Source organism: Ammospiza caudacuta, chromosome 3 (assembly GCF_027887145.1).
Source record: "Ammospiza caudacuta isolate bAmmCau1 chromosome 3, bAmmCau1.pri, whole genome shotgun sequence".
Taxonomy (NCBI): Eukaryota; Metazoa; Chordata; class Aves; order Passeriformes; family Passerellidae; genus Ammospiza; species Ammospiza caudacuta.
This window is the reverse complement of record NC_080595.1, coordinates 89,399,086-89,425,332: the sequence shown is the minus strand read 5'-3', so window position 1 is coordinate 89,425,332 and position 26,247 is coordinate 89,399,086. Positions and strand designations below refer to the sequence as shown.

The 26,247-nt window shown below is 35.4% G+C and overlaps 1 protein-coding gene across 1 annotated transcript in view; it reads left to right on the top strand.

Annotated features, from left to right (window-relative positions):
• Positions 1-26,247, top strand: part of CSMD1 (CUB and Sushi multiple domains 1) — a 1,059,051-nt gene that overhangs the window by 840,277 nt on the left and 192,527 nt on the right. The window contains exons 22-23 of the mRNA XM_058802826.1: positions 9,700-9,869; positions 16,631-16,787. Of these exons, the coding sequence (XP_058658809.1) occupies positions 9,700-9,869; positions 16,631-16,787 (327 nt within the window). The remainder of the gene's footprint in view (positions 1-9,699; positions 9,870-16,630; positions 16,788-26,247) is intronic.

Sequence of the window (26,247 nt, the reverse complement as noted above, 5' to 3'; positions counted from 1 at the left end):
TTACCACTGCACAAGGATCCAGCAATGAGACTATTGCAACTTAGATGTCCATTGCTCAAAGTGATGATTGTGGTCTTGATCCATTGAGGATGGGGAAAGCCCCCACAACATAAAGCTCAGAGGGTCTTTGATAGTTTATTACATTTATGACATTTTCTAATGTTTCTCAGCATAGTGTAGCCAGTCATGCCTTATCAGAAGGGGTGAATATCTTCAGGCCTATGTGTGAATGTCTAGATAACTCCCCTGGGAATGAAGTTTTTCATCTGAGCCAGTTGCCTTTTCCTTTATCTGGCTCAAAAGCCAGCTTGATGCTAAACAAATGTTGGTTTGTTGTGGTCATCATCTGGTGATGGGTCCTCACCCCCTCTGCACCAGGGCTGCTCTTATGCAGATCAGAGGTTTCACCACCACACATCCAAAATGCCTCCTTCTCCTCCCCTTCCTCTGAGGGGGTGCAAACCTGGCCTCAGCAAAGCACCCTGCTGCTTTTGCAAATGAATGATTGTTTGAGTTATTAACCCCCAACATTCCAGTCTCTCATAAGAGGGAAGAAACATTTGAATTTGTTCTTCAACTCTCCTTTATGGGATTATCTCAAACATTATATTATTTGATTTGCAATTCTGTCTGCTTGTCTACACTTTCCCTGCTCACTATCTCTTTAAGAAACTGTGTAATTTTACCTATATATGACATTTAATGAAAATATTATTTGTGCACTACACATTACACAGTGTACACTCTATTCAGCTCAAATAAGCCTTTAATGGTAAGGACTGAACAGAGTTCAAACACAACATATAAAAGTAGTTATAGTATAAAATAGTTATATTATAAAATCTTAGTTTTGAGTGCTGGGTCTTTTTTGTTTGGTTTGATTTTTAACCTGTGTTATTTCCTGTTCCTGATGAGTCGTTTCAACTTAAGCTGTAAAAAATCTAATCCCTAAATCAATTCCTAAATCAAGCTGTAAAAAACTTAAAAGGTAAAGCTGAATAGAAAGTATCCCTATATATTTTCATTTTGAATTTAAGTAGTGTTGCTCCTTTATTAAATTTTATATGGCACTTGACTTTTAATAGTATTTGAGTAAAATCTTCACTGAGGTATTGCTCACTGGTATTCATATTAATATCACATTAATTTATCATATTCAGTTGTTATTAAATACTACTTGAATAATTGGTAGGGTGCTACAATAAAATGCTGACACCATTTAATAAGCTGTTTCTTTTTAATAGTTTAGTTAGTATTCCTTTCAAAGTCATCAATTGTAATTGATATACTCTGTCATGCTGTAGCATTGAGTTAATTTCCAGTGAGACTGAAACAAGTGGAAACCCTGTTAGTGTGAATAGCACTGGAAATTTCTGTGAGACCCCTGAGATCTGACATTCATTGTTTTCTTTAAAGTCTCTGTAGCACAAAATCTGGATTTGAGTTCACCTTTAAGGAGTAAAACAGTCTGAAAATTGCTGTTCCTTTTTAGTTAGAGTTTAGGCAGAGAGAGCTCTCATTTAAGAGCTGCTCATGAACAAGAAACCTTATATAACATCAGTGGCTGAGTCTCTGAATCTTCAGACAGAAATAAAGATGTTCATGCATTCAGGATCCACTGTATTTCAGAATTCTTTATTTAAATGCTATATTATGTCTATAGGCTGTTTTCTGATTTATACTATGTATTTCATAGTTATTTGATGTTTTTGATAATTTCTGGTTTTTTTCTCTTAAATAACTGCATTTTTTAAAATACAATCAAAAGGTTGCATTATTTAATCCCTTCTTTCAGTTTTTGACTGAATATTGAGAATTTGCTTGATTTAGTCTTGGAGTCTTGCTGTCTGAATCTTTTAAAAAATATAAAATAAAATCTTTAAAATATATTTGACATATAATAATAACAGGTTTGAGTTGTCTCTATCTGAAAGCTGAAACTTTAGTATTCAGGAATCACTACAGATTTCAGTTAAAGTGACTTTTATGAGACCTCAATTACCTTTATCTGAGGCCTGGTATGAAGCAATAGTCACTCAAAGTTAGAAGGAATAAAGATTGCCTCAAGTAACCCTTTTGCCTTCTTTCTGTGGTTTAAGGTTATGTCTGCTATGTGTTGTTTCCTTCCAAGACAAATAATCTAGGGATGTTATGTCTAAAGATTATTATCAGATGATACTAGAAAGAATAGACAAAAATATCAAAATAATTTAAATACAAAAAAAATGCCCATACCTTGGTTTGTGCCAATAATCCCCTGAGGCCAATTAACATCATAGGGTTTGTTTTCAGAATGTGAGTAGTGCCTTTTTTCAGTGGCATATGGATTGAGAGCTAATTAAGCAAACCACAGAAAAGGATTTGCTGCTGTTTAGGCCTTTCTTTCCTGCTTCATTGTTTTGTGCATTCGAATGGTACAAAAATACAGAATAAGAGGTTTGTTCTCAGCAAAGAATTTCAGTAGGGTTTTCACTGAGACATTTTAACCTCACCACCATCACAGAGGTGTTGCTTAAAGAATACTAAGAGAGGCTGACATGACCATGCTTTAGTAGTGCAGTCCACAGCTGATGACCTAACTTTACTTGAAATCTATCTTAGAGAAGCAAAGAGAAGAAAAGAGAAAGAAAAAACAGGGAATGCCTCAGGCACCAACTGGTAAGAGTGAGGTAAGAATCCTGAGACAAAAAACTCTCTCCAGTAAAGGTAGTGGTGGCAATAATAATGATAATAGTAATGAGGAAAAACCCCAATATCTTCTTGCTTTCTCCCTGGTACAGTTATACTTTTCACGCAGACCTTCTCAAGATTCTCACTGGTAGATTATGATACTGTTTACACCAAATAGATCACATGTATGTGCTGCAGACTAAATAGTATTTAATGTGATATATTTGTGCATATATTTTATTGTATAATATTTATTGTGCATTAAAATAGCTATTAACTGCTCATTATCTACAAGGTTCTATTCAAGTATGAAGTTACAGGATAAACACTACCAAATCTGGAATGATGTGATCTTTGGGTATAGTTACAGGCAAAAATTACAAGGCTGAAAAATGAGCAGTGAGATGAGAACAGTGTGATTTAAGAATCAAGGGCAATCACTTTTTAGGAGAAACCTATCATGACATTGTTTGGAAATTCAGTAGTGCCAGGTGAGAAAAACAGCACTTGTGAAACCAGAGTGAAGGTAGTGCTGCAGCCACCTGGCAGTGTGCAGATGAAAGGTTATAGGTGCACCCTCAGCGTGGAGGGCAGGCAGCAGAGGTGGAGATGAAGGACTGCTGACAGTACAGACTCAGACACTGTGTAGTGAGTTGCTGTGGAAACTCCATGTGCACCTCAGGCTGATGCAGTGTTCCAGTGAAGAGGAAGTTTCAGCTTCTAGCACTGTATCACAGTTTGTAAATGAATCAATGCTTGAGTCCAGCCATGTATTGTGTCTGCCCTGAAGAGGTCATATGCCCAGCTTTAGAGACCCCTCACTGAGTGTGGGGGAACCCTAAGTTTTTGCTATTATGTGAAGGCAGAGCATATGATGCTTGATCTGGGATCCCCTTTGCTCTTTTATTAATGTTGCATAACCATCCTACTGGATAACAGTATTGTCAAACAGAAATATAAAGAACGTCTGAGCTCAGCTTCTTCTCATACTTCATGAACTGCTGCACAATTTTGTAAATACAATAAAGGTATTCTGCACTCAGTAGAGTGCTTTGTGTCAGAGAAGCCTTTAAACTGACAACATACGACTTTTATTTGATCTCTGCTTTGGAGATCTGCTTAAAATCCTGTCAAACCTTTTAGCAAGATGTATGGAAGAAAAAATAATAAAGTAAACTTTTCCATTAAACAAAGTTATTGTTACATTTTACATGAACTGAATTTCAAAGCATTTCAAAAATCCCTGAATTTTGTTTGTTTTATAGTTTGTGTTCATATTTAGGAAGTGTTTGATGATCTTCAAAAGATCTACCCTCTGCAGTTTCCTTTTATCCAATTTCAAGTGAGACAATGAAAGAAAGAAAAAAGTTACTTATTTAGATAGAATTTTGTGACTTCATTAAGCACAAGAACAAAGAATGGGGTCAAGTATCCGTCCCAGACAGATTACTCTCTCTGAAAGGGAATTAAAGAACTGTTTGATAAAGCAGCATTTTTCAGTCTGCTGCACTTCTTACCAAGGTTAAAACAGACAACTTGGAAACTGTAGTAATTAAAGCATGTAGTTCCTCCTCTAAAATCTTTTAGAGGAGGAAACAGTCAATATGAGTATTTCTTTTGCTTTCATGGTTTTGTGGCTCACTGGTGGGGTGTTTTTCAATTTATTTTTCTGGGTTTTTTTCTCTTGACATACTTTTTACATATTCTCTGATGAAAAATGTATTGGATTACACTTCTTTTTTGTCACAGGATGTATTTGAAATACATGATTAAATTGAAATATACAAAATGAGAACTGGATGTTAATTGTTTAATATAGAGAGTAGCTTCAGGTGTTACTGACCATATTGATAGTAAAAACCCTAAAATTTTGAATCAACGTACTTTGTGTCTTGACAAGTAAATAGATAAAAGTAAAATAGATTGATACAGAAACAAAGGAAAGGGAGATATGCAGCACAGAGAAGAGACCTCTGTTATGTCATAACATGTATTTCAGTGCTACATTTTTTAGGTATTATATCATATGCAGATTTTAAGTTCTTTAGTATACCTACATTATACTAATCAATGCATATCACATAACCACACAGAGAGAACTGTGAAATGTATACATAAAAGCTACAGCTTGAGGTGTTAGTCCTGAAAATACTATTTACATTGAGCATATTCAATGGGTATGTTGTAGTTTACCTGTTCACCTAAATTCACCCTGATACTTCCAACACAAGGTTGTGGACCAAAATATGGAGACAGAATATCAACAGTAATTACTTTAAGATCAATAAAGATTATTTCTCCTTCCTGGCAAATTCCATACCTGTCAATGTTTGCATAATTTAAGACTTGTAGATACTAATACAGATATAGTTGATTTTTATCAAATAAATGGTGCACTGTCGCAGACATTTTTTCACAGAAGTCCTTTCTTTGGGGTTGTGTATCTTCTGGGAAGCAAAGGGCCCCAGAAGAAGAATGTAAACAGTGATTATCAGCTGCTGTGAAATGCAAGAGGATGCACCTGTGATTGGTTCATGTTCCCATGTTTATAATTAAGGGCCAGTCACAGGAGCAAGCTGGGGACAGAGTCCCTGGACACAACTTTGTTATAGATTCTTATTCTTAGCTTAGCAAGCCTCTGCAACTTCTCTCTTTATTCTATTTAGTATAGTTATAATGTATTATATATCATATATCATTAAATCCAGCCTTCTGATCAAGAAACAAGATTCTCGTCCTCTCTCACCCCAGCGACCCACTCAGGACACTGTAATAGTGCACATTGGTAATATTCAGTGAATCAGTAGTTAATAAATGAAATTACAATCACATACAAGATATTTTTTCTCATATGGGGGAGTGAGAAATCTTTTTCATCTTTCTGGGCCGGGGAGGCAGTTCATGTAGTCAAGATGAAAGCAGGTTTCTGGAGCTGAGCAGGTATCTGGAAGGCACTGAAGTATGGAAGTGGCCTCTGCAGTCAAGAACTAAAGAGCTCTTTAGTTCCCGATATACCATGATAGCATTTTTCTGTTTGAGATAAAAAAGTCAGTAGTTACTCATGGAACACATGTGCTAGATAGGTAATGTTGCATTACATCTTTCAAGGCTGGCAGTGCTTTAGTTTTCAGTTACCATAGGTGGACAAGGTATGTCCCTTCTTTACAAAAAACTGCTGCAGCTGGATCTCTCTATTAGAATGTAAGAGGTGTGGCTTCATTTGCTTGGTATCTATAAAAGAATTTTAAAGTGTATCTGATGCTTGCTAGCAGAATCATCTTGTCAGTGTTGCCAAAGGCTCTTGTTTCATTTTGCCTAGGGAATTAAAAATTAGAGGTGAAGAAATGGAAGTGAACATGAATATATTTTTCCAGTCTAGTAGTTCAGTGCTCACAAGGTAACAGTGAATATTGATTCATGAGTTACTTCAGATTTTTTTTCCCAACTGTTTAATGTATGAGTTTCTTCAAAGAAGTATTCCTTCTCCCTTATTTAATGCCCTACCCACTGTGCTAAAGAGATTAGTCAACATTTGTTTGCTTTGTGACTGATTTTCAAGTCTCTTTGTGTGAGGCAGAACTCATAGAAGATTCACGTTCAAATCCCCAGAGGCAAAATGAATTGAATTTAGGTGTCACACATCCTGGCTGCATGTGTTAATTATGATATAAAGAAGTAGCAGCAGTATCAGCTAGTGTAAATATTTTTAAAGAAAAAAACATGAAAACATTTTCCCACGCCATTTTCCCATACTATTCAGTAAAATATTAGGGCCTTGAAGGGGAGACATGCCTTTGACTGCTTAAGCTTTTCCTGCTGCCAAGGCTAGACTCAGTATTGCATTTCATTGAGTTTCTAGTTCATAATTATGGTAAGCCTGGCAATGCAGTTCTGGATGGCAGGGTGTGGGGGCAGTTAGAAAAATGGTCAGTTGAAGTCCTTGGGGCATAAGGTCTGCTCTATATCTGGGCATTGGTCACAAATAGCGGAGATTTCAATTAGCACACTTAGAAGCTCCAACAGCCTGGAGAAAAAAAGATTTTTCTATGGATGAGGACAACATTTCTTTGCAAAAAAAGTCGCCTAAATCTCCCAACCAAGAAATTGGGGGAGCTAATTAAACATGGCCTTGACTTGATATCCTAATATTAGCAAAATACAGCTAGAAAACTTTAATCTGAGCTGTGACAGGCTTTGAATATATTGAGGAAGGGAAATTACAAAGAAGGGCTTAACTTCCTTTGAAAGCCTCTTTCTCGGGTCTGTGTTAGTGATTTGCTGACTGACACAAGATGAGGTAGGGAACTTGACTGGCCAGATGACATGAGCAAGCCTTTGTCATGATAATGAACGGAATGATGGGTCCTGATGAAATTGAATAGCTGTCAGGTATTTGCAAGGGATTTGAAAAAGGGTAACATGAATATGGTTTTATAGCATGGATTGGAGGTAGATGAGTGCTAACGAGTTCAGAGAACTTTGCCATGTAATTGAAGTTTAGTAAATAATTGATAATGTTAGAATACATCTGCTTCTTTCTGAGAGTACCATATTTTAGAAGGGTAGTAGTATTTTGATTTTAGTTTTTAACTCTCGTTATTCCTTACATGTGAATAGTTTATTCACAGATCTAAAATTACTATGGCTTTGAACGTTGGAACATAGACCTATTGGATCAAGAAATGTGTCAAGTTCTAGATTTTGGAAAGCTCATTGTACACTTTCTCTATAACTGCATATGTCTTAGTGGTTTACAGTCACTGAAACAAAACGTAGAATATTGCATGAACATTAAGTAAGAAAAAATCCTTTGCTTCCATACTTTTTTCTCTTCAACAACGTACTTGTGCTTTTCTAGCTTTAAAGGAGGTAGATAAGAAGATACTGATGGGGCCTAAGGGATCGTTAGTTTTTTGCATGCCTTTACCTAGGCAAGCACTTGTTTGCAGAAAAGTAGTGTAGAGTACTGGTGTTGTAAATGTTTTACATTAATGTGGCATTAATTCTGGCATTGCTTTGAATTACATTTTATAAATCTTATCAGTCCCACCTTCCTCCTAAAATCCAAGACAAAAATAGCTACATGTGGATATGTACACACCAACAGGTACAGAGAGACATGTATATGAAGCCATATGTGATAAGTATCACACACTTGACATGCTTTACCATAGAAGTATTGAAGTAAAAATCTAATTTCTCAGTGTACTACAGTTCTTTGAAACATTTAGGAAATGTAAAGTGACTTTGAACATGTTAGAAATACCTTATGCATTCTACATTCTCCAACAAGGAGAGAGTTCATCTGTCTGAAGCTTGGTGGCAAGGGTTCTTATTCTCCAACATCCTTCTGTTAAATATAATGTAGCACAAATTTGGAGCTAAGGAAGGGGAGAATATAAAGCTCTACATTAAAACAGCGAATGAGCTCTAACTTAACAGGCTAGATAAAGATCCTAAACCAGTTTATTGGTGATTTCCTTTTTCATTTTGCCTAAGGAGATCCCAAACACAGGCTAAAAATGAGGCTTCATGTAGGATTGTCTTTGGCTCATTCCCCCTTCCCTTGTTCCCCTTTTCATCCTTACTTCCCTCCTTTCCACTTCCCTTCATCCATCCCTGCTGTCCTCTCCTTCTCCTTCTTACTCCCTTTCTTTCTTCAGATTCATTGTAGGGAGGAAGTAAAAATACTCTCTTATTATACTTTTCAAAAGCAAGAGGGACATAAATTGGTATCTGTGAAGCCTTGGAAATATAAAACCAAAATGTTTAGACAGTTTCTTTGCAAATATAAATCATATATTGCTTCTTGAATTCTTCCCAAATAAATGCTTTACCATCCTAAAACCCCTAAAAATCTATTAAATATTTTTAGAAAAAATACAGATTTTTTCTACACCTACACCTTCTTTGATAGGGCGTATCTGTTATTTTACAATTAATTGTAAAATACATTAATTTATTATTATTTTATCTGTTTTGTTTTTACAAAACTCCAAATGAGGTCTAATGATGTTTTGGTCAAAAAACCACAAGGTATTTTATCCCTAGACTGAAAAATGAGATATCAATATCAATTTCATACACCTAAAAACAACCTGAAGATTAATTGCTGGTATGTTAATGATAATGTGGGATTTTATAAGGTATTTTTAGGTAATTTTTAAGTAGTTTTAATATCTGTTTGAACAGTACACCAATATTATTTGCTGTCTGTTTAGATGTTTTCATCTACATGGTGGAATTTATGTTGCATATTTGTCATATTTGGCATAATTTTATTAGTCTTTATTCAAAATTCAAACTGAGTCCATGGTCTGGAACATACCACTCCTCCTGCTCTTTATTATTTTCTTTACTGGGGAGCTACAACAAGAAATGTCTAATGAAAGTGTCAATTGGTGCCTGCTACAGATGGCTGTGAAAAAGACTCACCTACTCTTTACCCAGAAAGGAAAGGATCTGTCTCCTTGGCATTGACTGATGTCAATAAATGTTGATTTGTTTTTTTTTTTTTTGTTTGTTTTATTCCAGGTAGATAAAAACATGTTTGAATGTTCTTGATTTAGTACCAGATTGGTTTTTGATTTGTTTTTTTGGTTTTGTTTTCTTTTTTTGAGCTTACTGTCTGCTTTTTTAAATACTTATTTGTAAACCTGAATACAGAGGTAAAATCAACATTATGCTTATTTGAAATGTTACCGCAATAACTATATTTCAAAAAAGCATTCCATTTTTATTGTATCCAGGCAAACCTCCATTATTGTTAGTGTGATGGGAGGACTAGGGGATAAATTGAAGGTAAAAGCATGTAAGTGCACATAATAAACAGACCCACTGAAATACAGGAGATGGCAGCTTTGATAGGGTTTCTAGGAGTTGGTCCTACACATGAGACCTGATAGAAATATACTTTTCCTAGATAGCCTGTTAGAGATTTCATAGAGTCTAAATATTATTGCTAATAACTTATATTTTCTTGAATTGGATAATTCACTTCTTTTGTTTTAATGTGTCTATTTTCTTTAGCTGAATGTGGAGCAACTGTCTCTGGAAATGAAGGAACATTATTGTCTCCCAATTTTCCATCTAATTATGACAACAACCATGAATGTATCTATAAAATTGAAACTGAGGCGGGAAAAGGGATCCATCTTAGAGCCAGGACCTTTCAGCTGCATGAGGGAGATATTGTTAAGGTAACAAGAAAATTATTTCACTTTCTATGCTAACTATTCACATTGCATTAATAAATCTGTTTCCAATGGCAATTATCTTTCTTTTCATATCCAATAGGTGGATAGCGTCACTGCCTTGATACTAGATTCAAGGAAACTATCAGAGACATTGTGATTTCAATTACATTTCCAGAAGTATTAGACTGTTTAAAGTGGTTTAAATCTTAAAAGGAAACCTAAAATTTGAACATTAAACAAGTGTTTCAATTTTAATGTTCCCAAATTTTTGGTTAATTAATACTTAAAATCACAAAGTATTCAGAATTCAATTAGCAATTTCCTTTCTGGATATGTTCCAGCAACCCATTTAACATGTTAGAAATTGCTGTCTCTTAATTTTTTTTAATTTGCACCGAGTGCTTCTCACAAGGAGTTTAAAGATATAATTGTTATGGATCAAATATTGGTGGCTATACTTTTATCCATTTCATCATCTTAAGAGCTTCCTTGTATAATTAAGTGTGGCGATTAATTTCCTGCAAAAAACAAGGCATTTACAGACAGGATGAAGGTGGAGAGGAAAAAAGGGCTTCATTTTAATATAGACATTTATATCTTTGTTATTATATCTCTTCTTTCCCACAAGTACTTCATTTGACCATGAAATAAGCAAAACTTATATTTCAGTTTATAGATTAGAAAATTACAACCAAAACAACAGCATTTTCTCTGTCTTTACCCACAAAAACATTGATAATGAATGCTACCACATATAAAACAGTGCAAGACCTTGGTTTTGCTTTTAGACCAAAGGGAATTGAGTAGGTGGACGAAATATGTGGTTTGTATTGTCCTTTGCTCCTATTATCCATGGTCTGACAGTGCAGATTCCCAAAAGTATTTTTGCTTTGAAGAGATGCAGCAGGGAAGAAAGAACTTAATTGCCCTCTGAGTGGCTAGAATGTGGTACATAAGTCTCCCAGATGCTTTGCAGATATATGGTTTGTAAATAATTTAATAAACTACTTTAAAATCTACAACAAACAAAAAATCCCTTAGAAAACTCTAAAGAAACATTCAAGAAACTCAGTTATCCTTCAGAAAATCTCATGTGTAATGTGTCCAGCATACTTAGCAATATTCCCTGGAGATACAAGAAAGATTTGCCTGAGACAAAACTGTTCTGAGCGAACTGTTAGATACTTTATTTTATAGACCTTTTAGCACAATACTTCAGAGGATCCAAAGGAAGCAAAGGCAAAATTGTGGTGATGTCTGAACTGCAAGGACTGTTCTCTGGTTTTGAGTCAGCTCCCTCAGCACAGCTTCCATTTATACAATTAAGCCCTCTTCCACCAATTAAGGTCTCTCTATTACCTGCATTGATGAAAACAAAGTGTATTTCCTCTCTATTCCCATGCCAGGATGTCATTTTACATATTTCCATTGGAATCAGCATGTTGGCAGGGTTATAGACTTTAAAGCTTGCTTTCTTTCCTATCTGCACCCAAAATATGAGCAAAATGTGTTATAAACCCCAGCCTTCTATCTTGTGCTCCACTGTGGAAGCTGCAAGATGCACTAAGCTTAAGAGTATTTATAAACCTTGTGCTGAAATACAGGGCATTTTCCCAACTCAGTATCTCACTCTGCTTTACAAGAAAATCTCTATGTACATAATGTTGCACTGGGTGTGAGTGCCCATCCCTGGCAGCAGCTGCAGCTCCGTGAGGAGAGGCTGGGGCTGCCCCAGCCAGATGCAGCCGGTTCTAGCCAGGCACAGCTGGTTCCGGCCAGACACAGCCAGTTCCGGCCAGGCACAGCCATTTCCAGCCAGGCACAGCTCGTTCCAGCCGGGCACGGCTGGTTCCAGCCAGGCACAGCCAGTTCCAGCCAGGCACAGCTGGTTCCAGCCAGGCACAGCGGTTCCAGCCAGGCACAGCAGGTTCCAGCCGGGCACAGCCGGTTCCAGCCAGGCACAGCAGTTCCAGCCGGGCACAGCCGGTTCCAGCCAGGCACAGCCGGTTCCAGCCAGGCACAGCCGGTTCCAGCCAGGCACAGCTGGTTCCAGCCAGGCACAGCCGGTTCCAGCCAGGCACAGCTGGTTCCAGCCAGATACAGCGGTTCCAGCCAGATACAGCCTGTTCCAGCCAGATATAGCCAGTTACAGCTGGGCACAGCCAGTTACAGCTGGGTACAGCTGGTTCCAGCCAAATCCATCTGCCCACTGCAGGGCATGGCTGAGCCGTGGCCAGGGCAGGGGCACCGTGGGGAAACGTAGCTAAAGAAGGGCAAAAAATGCTGCACAGAAGTGCGTGGTAAAGTGGGCCGATAAAAGCCTGTTATAATAATGTAATAATCCTGTGAGAAATGACTGCTCAATTTTAAAATTTTAAGGGTTTATTAAACCTTAACAGAAAATACAACAAAAGGACTAAATAAGGAAAAATTAGAGCACTGGGAGCCCCTGTGACTATCTGCCATGTGCTCAGATGCTCTGCCTTTTATACCTCTAATCCCTCCTAAAGTCTTGTCAGTCAACTCCTTCCTTGCCATCCAATGGTGGAGATCACTTTCTTATATCTTGATTGGAAGTCAGGTGTTACCATAGTAACAAGCTAACCCTCCCCAAATTCCCTGACTATCAAGGGCATCCCATGATAACAGTGCAAGGGCGAGTACATATTAGAGTAACATAACTATACATTTACAAAACTTATCTTAACATGCATGTGATGTTCACCCCTTAATTGTGAGAGCCAACCACCTCATTACTCATCTCTAAGAATCCCAAGATCAACCTACCAGGAGTGTCAGACAAAGCATATAACACTACAGTTTGAGGTAAGATCACTTCAAACTCCATGACGAGGTAGTGAAAGGATTTCATAATGTTAGCAGTGTCAGCAAACTATATAGGCCTTGCCTGCCCAGCTTCCAAGGAATATTTTAAAAGTGTGTCCTTTGGAATGATTTACGCTATAAAATCTCTGCAGTTAAGGAAATTGGGTAAGTTTAGTTGCAAGTAATTTCTTTTTACTGTCAGAATAAGAAACTTGAAGAAACGTCAAGGAACTCTAGCCAGCATTTCCTTTCCTTCTCCTTCAGGTGAGTGTTGTACATTCCCACAGCAGGTGCAGATATATTAACACTGTTATTGGAGCATTTCTCCTCATGAATAACTGTAGTGTTGTCCTGTTCTTTTGTCTGCATTTTTTAGCCCCAGTAAGAAAAACAAACTCTTTCAGTTCCTCAAAAATAGGGAAAAAGAGGCATCCCTGAATACTTAGGCTTAATTAATTCTAAACATAGCTCCAAACAATTCTGTAATCTTCCCTCACTGTCCCCCAGACCAGCTTCTGCAGTTTGACTTCCCCTCTAATGTTAAATTCTTGCACCTTGCACAATAAGGTAGCTCTCAGAAACAGTTCCTGGCCTATGCAGCCTCTGCACCTATGCTTTCTCAGGGAAGATTTGTGAAGGTGTTACTAAGTCTGCTTTAATGTGTTCCAGGGATGCACCGACAATAGATACTGTGTAGACAATCAAGTTGTGATGACTTGACTCCTACTCTATTACTATTTACTTGCTTTGAAAATATAAACTAATCTGCAGCTCTATATATCAGCTCAGTATTCAAGTGGGAATATTGAGGCTGGATATTGTGGCTGTAGAGTGTATGGAATGGCATATAATTTGCAAGAGTATTTTTGGCATCAGTAAGGCAAGTGCGTGAGGAAGGGTCAAACCTATTGCTTTCAAAACGAATGTGTGCAGGTTAATGTCTGTAATTTGTGGGCAAATGTTCTATAGTTTTGACAAAATTTGAACTTGAATTATTGGGATGGAAATTTCAGTTCAAGTAAAGTAATAGAAACAGTTTCACCATTTTGAAGGACATATGACAAAAGTGAATACTTGGATTATCGCTTTATTTTAGAGCTTATCCTTTCTCACTCACTAACACTTCATCGTCCTGGTTCTCCCTGTTCTAACTGCCACTTGAAGATTCATAGCTCTTTAAAGTGGCTGCTTATGCCAGAATCTTTATAATGCAATTGCAGTGAATTTTTCAAAGGTAAGAGGAAAAGCAGAATGTAATATTCTGATTTTCATCTCTTTTGCAAAATAGACCTTTTTTTTTCCTTCATGACTGAGGAAATTGTAATTGCAGCATGTGAATTGTATTTCAAATGGGTTCTCTTAAATAGGTTAAATGTATGTACTAAATATGAATGAATAGTGACAAATAGTCTAGGCTAGTTTATGAAATTCTGTACCTCTGGAGTCAGTGGCATATGACATGACACAATGGTTGTACACAAGCTATTGGGAGTGATCCTGGGCCCACATTAATTAACATCACAAGCAGTGGTGGAAAAGCGTTTTCTTTCCTAGGATGGTTCAACCAACTTTTCAGTGTGGACACGGGAGATTCAGTGCTTGAGTGTTTGTATTTGTTCACTAATAATGTTTCACTTGCTTCATAAGTACTTGCTTATGTCTGTAATGTGAACAACAGATGGACAAATGTCACCAAAAATGTTCTAGCCTTTTTGTTTTTGTTGTTGTTTTTTTGTTTGGTTTGGGTTTTTTTTACGGCTGTTTTCACAGGATCTCTCATATCTAATTTTAATTTCATGAAACGCTCTTTTCATTTGGGTCTAGATTAATCTTGAGGGATTCTATTGCTTTACTTGTTAGTCCTCAGGTAGGAAGATTATCTCTAATAGTCAGTGAGGTAGAACACTGTTGAAACAAGATGTCTGTAATCTTTAGCTGTAGGAGTTTTTGTTTGTTTGTTTGTTTTATAGATGAATAAAAATATTTTCTTAAACATAGGCAGCATTTTTAATTGATGACAATTATTAAAGCATTTTTAATTAATGACAATTATTAGAGCATTCCATTTCAAGTATTATCTCCCAGATGAAGTATAATATATCTATGGAAATAAATCTTATGGGGAACAAATGATTCTTTACTTTGTACAACAGATTTCCAGCTCTGATAAATAAAGCATAATCTGTCCATGAAATTGATCAGTAGCTCTGTCCCAAGACAATGGTTAGAAGCTTCCAAGTAATTTTTCAGATACTCTTAGCATAGCCTAAAGTTATATTTCTTCCAAGAAAAGTGGACCTTAAGTACGTGTAACTGCTTGTGTGAACCTTAAATATGATGGATTGTATCTTCTGAGGCATCTCATCTGTGTGCCTTGGTATAAAACAATCTTTGCATCAATAATAAAGATGGAATGTATTCTTCTATCAATTGCTGGCACAATATTTTTTTTTCAAAATTTCCTTTAGAGTAAGCAATTATTCATATCTATGTTGCTTTATAAAAGTAAACACATGGATTTTCTTAAAAAAATCTTTATGCATGTTGTTTTTATTATTTTGTTTTGTTAATGGCATTTGAGATGAACATGGTACTTTCAAGACATCTACGTATGGATGGCATGCTGGTATTTTCTCCACAAGAAATAGAACTGCTTTTAATTGTTCGCCCTCGCCTACAAATGTTACAATGGTCTGTCATCTCAAAAGAAGCATTTCTAAATTTTTTTAATAGATCAAGTTGGGCATTCAAATAGGAACAACTGCCTGTGACCCAGATGTAGCAATTTAGATTGTTAAATGGGTCACTCCTGCTTCTCACTGGAACCAGTGCAAATCCGCACCGTACCACAAGGTCTGCTAGTGGAGGGACAAAGATCCAGTGCTTCAAATATTTACTGTAATGGTAGCTTTTACTGTAATGGTAGCTTTTGTGCTGGTTCTCTCCAGTCACTCTTGGACACATGAGATAAGGACAAACTATCACTTCATATCAGAAACCAGCTGCTCAAATCCATTTCTTTCTATTGTATAAGCACTGACATGACATTTCACGTATGGTGCGTATTTACACACTTTATATTGTACTTTATTTCTCCGTAAGAAAGTAGAGGAGATTTATTTAATTTAAAGAAGAAATTAGCTTTTTAAGGTCATCTTGAGAAAACAAACCAACAAACAAAACAAAACTGCAGAAGGCTATTTTTGTACTTTGTGGGTTTCAAGGTTTTGCAATAAGAAAACAAATAATGTTCCTGGCAAGATTTTGTACTTCTCATGTATTTGTGAACAGTCAAAATGGCATTCTTAAGAATTTCAGGATTTGAAAAAGTACATATGTTGATATTGTTCAAAGTTTTCACTAAAGTAACATGGCAAATGGGAACATCTCTACAATTAATTTGGAAATAGACTCACATATCTTTTTGAAAATTTATCAGTCTTTGTTAAATCCGATAGTAAACCAAAATTGCTGCAGGCTTAGAGCCTGAGATAAAAGAGGACAGTTTGACTTAGAATCTCATTTTTGCTGTTGATATATTGAGACAGGAGAGAACAGAGTAGTTTGTAAGGCTTTACCTTCAATGGTAATTTCAGAACTTATACTTCTGTTCGCCTTTGTGAATAATCCAGAAAACAATCTTAGTTAACCAAACCTCAGAAGGTAGAATTGCATATAAATGTTAATTTCTCTCAAGATGAGCTTACAAAACTGAAAAGGCAAAAGACTTTTCAGTAAATAAAACACTGGAAGGGGCACAGAATATTTAAGATTTCCCTGAACTGTATAACCCAGGGCTATATATCTTTCAAAATAGATACATTAAGGTTTTGGTTAAACTATTGGCAATACCTTGCTAACTTTGGAATTATTGTATAAATTAAAATCTTTCATATATTTAGATTTGATGTTCAATTTCATGCTCTTATTTCTGCAAGGTGTATGATGGAAAAGACAGTTCTTCACGCTCTCTTGGAATCTTCACCAAAAATGACATGATGGGAGTTATTCTTAATAGCACCTCTAACCATATGTGGATAGAGTTTAATACCAATGGATCTGATACTGACCAAGGATTTCAGCTGACTTATACAAGTAAGTAGATCATAAATATGATCTGATTGGTTTCTTTGTAGGGAAATTTTTATTTCTCAGCTGTAGTGATTTCTTTTTGAATGTTGAAGGTAATTTCCTAGAATATACTGTGGTTAAGAGACCATGCTTTCTTTGTCTACATGACTGGATAGGTGTTAGTAATATAAAAACACTGTTGAAAGCAAATGTGTGCATTTTTAAACCTAGAAAGCATAATTATTTTTAAGATTTAGTTATGATGTTGTGACATATATGTGGGTTGAATATATTAGTTGTCAAATTTTAGCAGAAAATTAACAGAAAATCATGGCAAATGGAAAATTAAATCTCTGCAGTCAGTCAACTTTGACAAGAAAAAGAGAAGAGAAGAGAAGAGAAGAGAAGAGAAGAGAAGAGAAGAGAAGAGAAGAGAAAAAGAAAAAGAAAAAGAAAAAGAAAAAGAAAAAGAAAAAGAAAAAGAAAAAGAAAAAGAAAAAGAAAAAGAAAAAGAAAAAGAAAAAGAAAAAGTGAAAAAATGAGTACCTGGGTATACACTCTTAGTCTGGCCTGACTGCATGTCAGGATCAGAGTGGAGTATACTGGAAGGAGACCAGACTGAACAAGTTTTCACAAACAGTGCACTTGTCCCACAGACTGTATGCAATTAATTGAATTCCTTTTTGCTGGGAAAACAATGATTTTTTTGTGGGGAATAATTTTGGGGATAACTAGTTTGTTTCCAACACACATAAAAGGATATTTTTCCAGGTTCAAGGAATCTCCAAGTTCCATTTACTTTCAATTTATTATCTCATTACTTTCCATGAATTGCTGTTGAATCTTGCAGAGCAGAGTACCACAACAACAAAGTGTGTCACAGAAATTGAATCATTGCACAGTTTAGTACATCTGATGTTTTCTCCTTGCTTTGGAGCAAGCTGTGGAATATTCTTTTAGATTTTTTTTGTTACAGAACCACTGAAGAATGGCTAGGGAAATCTGCTCTAATTTGCCTAGAGAAACTGCAGACATTTTCCTTTGGAAGTAAAGGAACAAAAGATCTGTTTTAAAAACAATCTTATTTTAAGGGCTCTGATTTCAGGGGTCTTGAATCAGCTGTTTTTAAATGCTGCTTCCGTGACCACTTCCACCTACTGTTTATGAATGTAATTTTACTTAAAAATATAATTTTGTCTAATTTCTACATCCAAATGCTTGATTTTGTTGCACTTTATTGTAAGATTTCCTCTCTTGCACCATATTTTTCTGTGTAAAATAAGATACCTTAATTCATGTCTTAAGGATTTTTTTCCCGACTGTTTGTTTAGTTTTTAAACTGTGTTTTCTATTCTTCTGAGTTATTTCCACATTTTCTGCAGTGTGTAGACTGAATTTGACATAATCTTCTAACTAAGATTCTATGTAATTATCTTCTAAGTAATTTTAGTACTGAGTAGAGAGGCAAAACTTATTTTCCTATGTCTGCATAACACTTTATATTTTTTTTTTATTTTGGTTGCCAAGTGTCTAATTTATTTTATCATATGTTATCAACTTGCAGCCATTCATGTTGAAAAGCTTATCTCTAATGACTTCTTTTCCTAATTTCTCTAACATGAGACAATCCCCAGTTTTAAATACAAACTAATACTTTATTTCTCACATCTATTTTCAGGAAACCAAATTCAATATAATAAATTTTTCAGACAGTGACCATCTAACCAGGTGATTTCCTTCTGCTGTAACTGTTATTTCCAAACCCTTCAGTGTAAAATTTTTCACCATTCAGAAATTAATGCAAATAAAAATCAAGCAGAAGATATATTCTTTTGCAGTGCTTTGAAAACTGGCTGCAGTGCTGACTCACATTCTTTTTCTGAAAGTCCTATCCTAGTAATATCTTAGAGATTATATATAGCAGAAATTTATACTCATTATTTCATGGATTTTGAATTTTTTGGTGCACTTAAAATTCAGTTACCAAACAAATATGTCCATTTTTAATTCAGTAAATACATGAATTACAAAATGATAATTATCTTTTTGGCTTAAAACAGCTATAGTATGCAGCAGAATTAACTGAAAGATTACCCTGAAGTTTATTCACTTTTCAGATTAAACCATTATGCCAGATACTTTAAAAATACTAAAACAAATCAAAAAGTGATAAAATATAGTTTCACTGAAGGAAATGAGAAATATATGCTGGAGTGAATGAAATTGAATGATTAATATCATGAAACAGAGATAGGAGAAGTGCTGGTCTAATAAATCAGGTTAATTAGTTCAGGTTACTTCCTATGTGATTGCTGAGTTCCTGTTACCTACAAGGCATCATCAACTGCCCTTAATTGTTGGTTTTGTGGTAGTTTTCTTTCTACTATTGCTATTGAAATTAAGAAATAAAATTGCAGGTTGTTATTAAAAAGACTAATGTGAAAGTCTGCTATTTTGTTTGTGTGCAACTACTTTTCCATCCTTTTTGATAGAGTGAATTCTGAAGGTTAAATTCAAAAATACAGTAGAAGAAAAAGCTAATGATCAATGAGGACAGAAATGTGGATAAAGAAACTTGTATCTCTGTTTTCAGAATCTCATTAACAGCATAGTAAAACCAAATTTCATAAACTCAGAATCCAAGGTGTTTTTATAAACTGTAAAATCAGAATATAAGCAGATATTAAGAGGAAATCTATAAAATATTTAAGTTCTAAATGAAATTTCTCATGAAATTTCTCATGAAATCTTCTATAGAGGAAATCAATTCAGGTAATACTGATTGGAAGCTGGAAATTATAGTTATCTTATTCTTTGATCTATAACTACAAGATGCTTTCAAGTAAATAGATTTGTCCTGACAGGCAGAGGTATTTTTTAACTAGAAAAGACCATGAAAACATCTGTACTCTTTCTCAAGTTAACTGTTTGGAGAAACTATGAAATATTTTGAGTAAAAACTAAAATTACAGTGATTTAATTTAAGGAAAGAACTTCAGAAAAATGGAGAATATTTTAGCCTGAAATTGGTGAAGTAAGAGTCAATGAAATAGTAATTTGAGCAATAGCTGAACATGAGTCTACCAGAGAAGAAAAGTGAGGAACAAAGAAGGCAGCTTGTCAACTTTGTGTAAAACAAGTTTAAAAAGCCATTTCCTTATAGTGTGTTAGGAGGAATATGGTAAAGTGTCCACTTCCAGTATCTCTACAGTGCTGTCAGAGGGAATGACTGTGGACATTTATATCTCTGTGCTGAGGAAATGGCAACATAAGTTTGATGACTTTAATTCCCTGCTAGTAGAGGACGTCAGTAGCGATCTGCATGTAAAAATTTAAGTGTATACTTATTGACACGTGTGACAGCTTTTTTTTTTTTTTTCTGATTTCTAGAAAATGTCTGTTTATCTTTCATAATTGCAGTTTTCTTATTCAGGGGACCTGTTTCCCTCATCTGATTAAATCTATTCTTCCTGAGACACCTCTAATTTTTGTTGGGTAGAGAAGATTAGATACAGGGATTCCCACAGCTATTCCTGTTCACAGCTCAGTTAAAATATTTCCCCATTCTGATATAACGATGCCAGTTCTTTGTGCTGTTGTGTCAATGGCATTTCATGTTAAATTGACATTTGTATCAAACCCAAATCTTATTGATGCCACACAGTGACAGGCAGAAAAAGCAAAACACAGCTGTCTGGTAAAAGTAACAGCCTGCAACTTTAAATAAGGAGCAGTTCAGTACAGCTTCTGAATAACAAACAGGCAGTCTCCCTGCCATGCCTAACCACTCCCATATCACAGTCGTGGCACAAGAGGAAATTTAATAGTGATTTCACTCATCATCCACTGAACTTACTCTGACTTGTATCACGAGTGCTTCCTTGCTCCTGTTTAATCCTCCTTCCTCTAACATAGTGTCACTTTTCTTAGCTCTTGGAAAAACAAAAAATAACACCTTTACATTTTATCATGCATGTCATGTACAAACGTTTTGTGACCGTCTGAGTAGTGCCTGCTGCTGCTACTGCGTGATCTATTTGGTCTTGTACAGATCACAAATCACTCAGCACTGTAGTGGCCGGGCACAATTTTCTCAGTGAAGTTCCCAAACATTTGAGAAGAAAACACTCTTTCCCTTCACAGTACCATCTAGAAATCTCAAAACTCATTTCTTCTCATGGTGCCTGATGATGGATGTCTATATTCATGATGTGTAAGGACCTTTACCACTATAGAATTGCCCCTTGGACTCTTCTGAGCCCTGAGGGATTTTTCCATGTGCTTTGTACTGGCAGTTGTCTGTCTGAAATAGCATGAAGATGCTGTTGGACCTTATATAGACATCTTCTTTTTTAGGAGAAGCTTATCTAGCTATCTATGGCAATTTCGTGGTTTCCCAGTCCTGTGCAGTAAATAATAGAAGCAAAAGCTTCACTTATCCACAGATTAAACCTTTAAATATATTCTAATCAGTCAGTCTAAAAGGGTCCATCCAGAAATACTGACAGACAACTATCTGTAGGAACATGCCTGGCTGCACTGGCCCACTCAGTACTATATTCTGCCTTTCAACAGACTCCTCTATGTTTCAGAAACATGAAGAACTAGTTATAGACTTTTTAAAGTCTGAAAATTATTTAGGAATTTGTTCCATACTCTTTAGCTAGATTTTAGATTTCTGATCTGTCCGTGATTTGCTGCTATAGATTAAAAATGAGATTCCATGTTAGCTCCTCAGTAATTGATTTTTATTTTTATCCTTCACTTCATTGTGATGTGAAATTAGACATTCTCCTTCACTTCTGTGCTAAAATGGAAATGAGGGCTGGAAAAAATCCTACAAACAATTTGTATTTTTGAAAATGAATGTTGTCAAGGTCCAAATAATAATTTAATGGCAACATCCTCAAATTGTGAATCCATGATGACCATGATGACCATTCTGAAAGCAGAATTCTCCATGGCTATAATTTCTTTCAGAAGAGTTCATGCCCCTGAGCTATGTTCCAGTCCACAGAACTTAGCACAGATTTAGGATCATGCATGGATAGAATTTTTTTCTTTTTAATGAGGTTTAATATTTTCATTTGCATTTATGATTCTTTATATTTAGCATAGATAGTAGTTTTAAAATATTCTCTTCATTGGTCTGAAGATGCTTTTCAGTTTAAGGAAAGAAATTTTAAATGCTTTTTTTGGACATGATGCACTGGTTTAGCATTCATGGTATTATGTTGCTGCTAAAGATTTAGTTCTAATTTTCAGTTTAAGTGCTATGTTATAATCATTCTTTAACCTTACTGCTTTCAAGGGATAGTGAAAGGTAGTGCATGGGAGGTGAATCTTAGTTGGTCTAAATTTTTATAAATTGTTTAAAGCATTTATAATAATTAATTTAAAAGAATAATGAACTTTCATTTAGCTCATTTCTTATTCTACAGTAATTGAAAAGGTTAGAAGGTCAGTGAAAACAATGTTCTGAAACTGCAGACTCAGACAATTATTCTAGCACACTATCAGTCTCAAATTCAGAAATATAGTGGCTATGCCTCAGGGTGTATAATGCCAGTTTAGCAGAGCAATCCAGTAATGAAAAGAATCTCTTCCATTTTCCTTTCCATAACTAATTTGTATATAAAATCTGTTCCAATTAGAACCTTTACACACTGCAGTAAAAATGTAAGACACCAAAAACAAATACTGTCAAATTAGTACATCTTAACCAATACATGTATGAGGTAGTCACAGGTCCTATTTAGAGCAGTACCATTATGTGACTAACCCCAAGTGAATGTAACTGCAAATGAATATTGTATGTATAGAAAAAAATCTTTTGAAAGAAACTCAAACTTGCAGGCTTTAAAAACAAAAATTAATGAAGGAAAAAAAATTAGAAATAATAATTTCACTTGAGTTCAAGAATTATGATGTCCTGATTAATAACATGATAGCATCAGAGTCTCTTCCTTCCTTCCTCCCCTAGAAAATTAAATTGCCTTCTGCTTCCAAAATACTCAACATTTACATAGTCTCTCCATTGTCCCATATCCTCAAAACTTTGTATGACCAAAAAATAATTGGTCTTATAACAGTTTTTTATAATTGAGGTTGGTTTTCACTTTTAATTTAAAGATGTGTATGAAGCTGCTACTCTGGTAAACAGAGTAGGTGCCAAATATTTTTTTTATCTCTAAGACAGAAACAATGAAAACCATTTATTAGGTGAATGTAAGCACTGCATTAACCTTCTGTTTGAAAAATTATGTTAACCCATGCTTTGTAGATGGAAATGCTGGCATGGTGATGTTTTGCATTTTTCCCATCTCAGGAAAATCTTACCAGATTTTTCAGGTACAGATCTTTAGGCATATAGACTTTTGTGAGCAAATGCTACCCTATGAATGAGCACTCCAAAATACTTTTTCTCAACAGGCCTGGATTAGGATGGAGGTGGCCAGTTTGTCCATCTGTTTTGGGTTTGAATGGGATGGAGTTAATTTTCTTCAGTTAAGAAAACATCAAGTTAATTCTTCTTTCAGAAAGAATTTCTTCACTGAAAAAGTTGTCAAGAACTGGAAGAGGCTATGCAGGGAGATGATGTAGTTATTGTCCCTTGAAGTGTTCAAGAAACAGCTGGACTTGGCATTAATTATATGTTTAGTTGAGATGGTGATGTTTGGTCTGAGGTTGGACTTATGATTTGGAGATCTTTTCCAACTTTGGTAATTCCAGGATTCTATGATTCTTCAGCAAATGCTGAGCAGTACTTCACAGTGTTAGGGCCTCCTCTAGGGTTACTTGCTCTGACATGCCAGCAGGTAGGCTCAGCGTGGGCAAGAAGGTGGGAGGCAACACAGATGACCTGAATAGCATGGTGACACATGTCATGCCATGCCATGTCATTCTTAGCAATTAAAATCTGGGGAAGTGATTCTGAAGTAGCTGTTGCTAAGGGTGTGACTAGGTATCAGTCTGCTGTTGATATGTGATTGGGTTTGCATCACTTGTTTGGGTTTGGGGTATTTGGGCTTTTTGCTTTGTTTTGTTTTCACTTATCAAACTGTCTTTATCTTGACTGATTCATTTTCTTGCTTTCTTCCACCTAATTCTATTCAGATCCCACTATGCGGAATTGTGAGAGCTTACCTGCCAGCAGGGGTAAACCTACCAATATCCTGTGTCTTGTGGGTAGCCTGAGAAAGTGAGGATGAAGCTGTTTGGTTACAATTCCAGAGATGTAAAAGTCAAACCTAGAGAGGAGGGGAAAAAGGAGATAAAGAAAGGAACACATAGATATGTCAGGAGCTTGGAATAAATGAATCTGCAATATCAGACTAGGGAGTCCTAAGGAGGAGTATAGAAGGCAAGAAATGCACCACAGGGTAAGGGGAAAGGTGATTTTTGGGACTAAAAGTCTGGGATACAAACATAGGAGAGGAAGATTGCCAGAGGGGCTGGCCGAGAAATAGAGCAAGTACATGGAGTGGAGAACTCAAACTGCATTGGTAAAAAGGAGGGAGCAAAACTAAAACTAAGAGGAAGAAACACAAGAAATAGAACAGTGGTAGCATGCTGTGTTAGTAGTACAGGCTGAATAGTCCATGATTATTAAATTGTGTTCTTCAAAAAGACTTGGAGTAAAACCTATGATTTTGTTTGAATTAAAATATATGCATTGCAAATATATATCAACTAAATGAATATTTGTTTAAAGTGCCCTGAAGATTAAAAATAAAAATATTTAATTTCCAAATTTACATAAATTATTATCTTTAAGTCACTGAATTACCCCTCTGGGCATAGGGTTAGAAAGAAGGAAGATGTTAACTATTTCTCATTTTCAATTAGGAAAAAAAAAGGTTTGATATTAGGTGGTATCAAACGTGTGGAAAAGGTAATTTGTTAAAGGTTATTGTGAGTTGGTTCTGAAAATTACCAGTTGAAAGTCTCCTGAATTTTGTGTGTATGATTCAGAGATTCTTATATTCTTAAAACCACTGGGTTTTCCCAGTTTTGTAATTCAGATCTATGATCAAGAAATGGGTTGCATTTTAAAATCTCTTGCTATAGACTTTAAAATGCAGTTAAGCTTTGCAGGTGAGAGAGAGTGGCTAGCAGAGATCACTGGAGGTGTCCATATGCATATGGTGTTTTACATTTATATTAACATTCTGTCTTTAGAGTATGAAAGTAAGATGTTTCAGAGATGCCAGTGCAGGTAGGCTTCTTTAGTGTATTTTTTTTTCTCTACTGCTGATGTAATCATCATAGCTTAAAAATGTGACTGAAATTTGCAAGCAAATTCTAGCTAAATTCATAATCTCAGGAATGATTGCTTAAAGATAATATTGCTTTAATATCAAAGAAGTAATCGTATTTGTAGCATTATTACAGAGACCTTAGTGGGAACAGAACCTATGAATTTGTCAATGCAGTGGTTTGAACAACAGAACTTCTTTACCTTCTTTGCCACTTCAACCTAAATTTTTTTGGGGTCATATTTTAAAAAGAATCTATTTCTATGAAGCCATTATAGACGTTGTCATTATATGTATGTGCAGCTGGATTTAATGAGTTTTAGCTGGGATTTGTTCCAGAAGTTTGCTCATTTCCTCTGTTTTTCACAAAAAGACTCCTGTTTATTTGTAGTGAATCATTTCCTCCTTTCCAAGTTTTAGATGAGTAGACACTAGAGTTACTGTTAATTTATTCCCACTGCTATAATTACTAGAATTTTCCCATGAGCAAGAATTGCTGCCTGAAAACTTAAAAAATTTGACCAGAACTGCCAATATCCAATTGTTCTTTAACCTGGCCTTCTTGCCTATGTTGGCCTCATGTTGAATGAAAAATGATCATTTCTCATTTGGAATTATTGTCTCACCCCTATCTGTTGGGAAAGGGAGGCTGATAAGCAGTTTCTTAAGTCAGGTAGATGACCAGCACCTAGAAACCTAGGATGATGCAGTAATCCTTCTTTCAAACTCCTTCTTGCTGCAATTCAAATGTAAGATCTGTTTGAGTGCATTATTGTTGATTAAATTAACAGCAAATTGATTAATTTGCTATTAATTTATGGAAGTATTACCTATAATAGTCCAATTACAAAATTTAAGCTACACAAACATGAATTTATTATTCTGTTCCATATTTCTAATACTCTTATGCAAAATTACAATCTTATATAGCATATACTAGATATTCATAAAGTATAGTATATGATAATATATATAATATAATAATATATAATATAGTATATAATGTTGGACATCTCAAATAACTTGTGGGAGCCTCTGAGATTGAAGTTTGATCTTAACTTTCTTCTGACTGACTTTTGTCCCTTTCAAATAAAATGAATTTTCAAGCAAAATCTAGAATTACTTTGTAAATATTTTAACAGTTTAAATGATGAATGTGAGTTTTTCTCCGTTCCCTTTATTATATTAAGGAAATGTTTATATTTCAACAAATTAATATTGGTGAC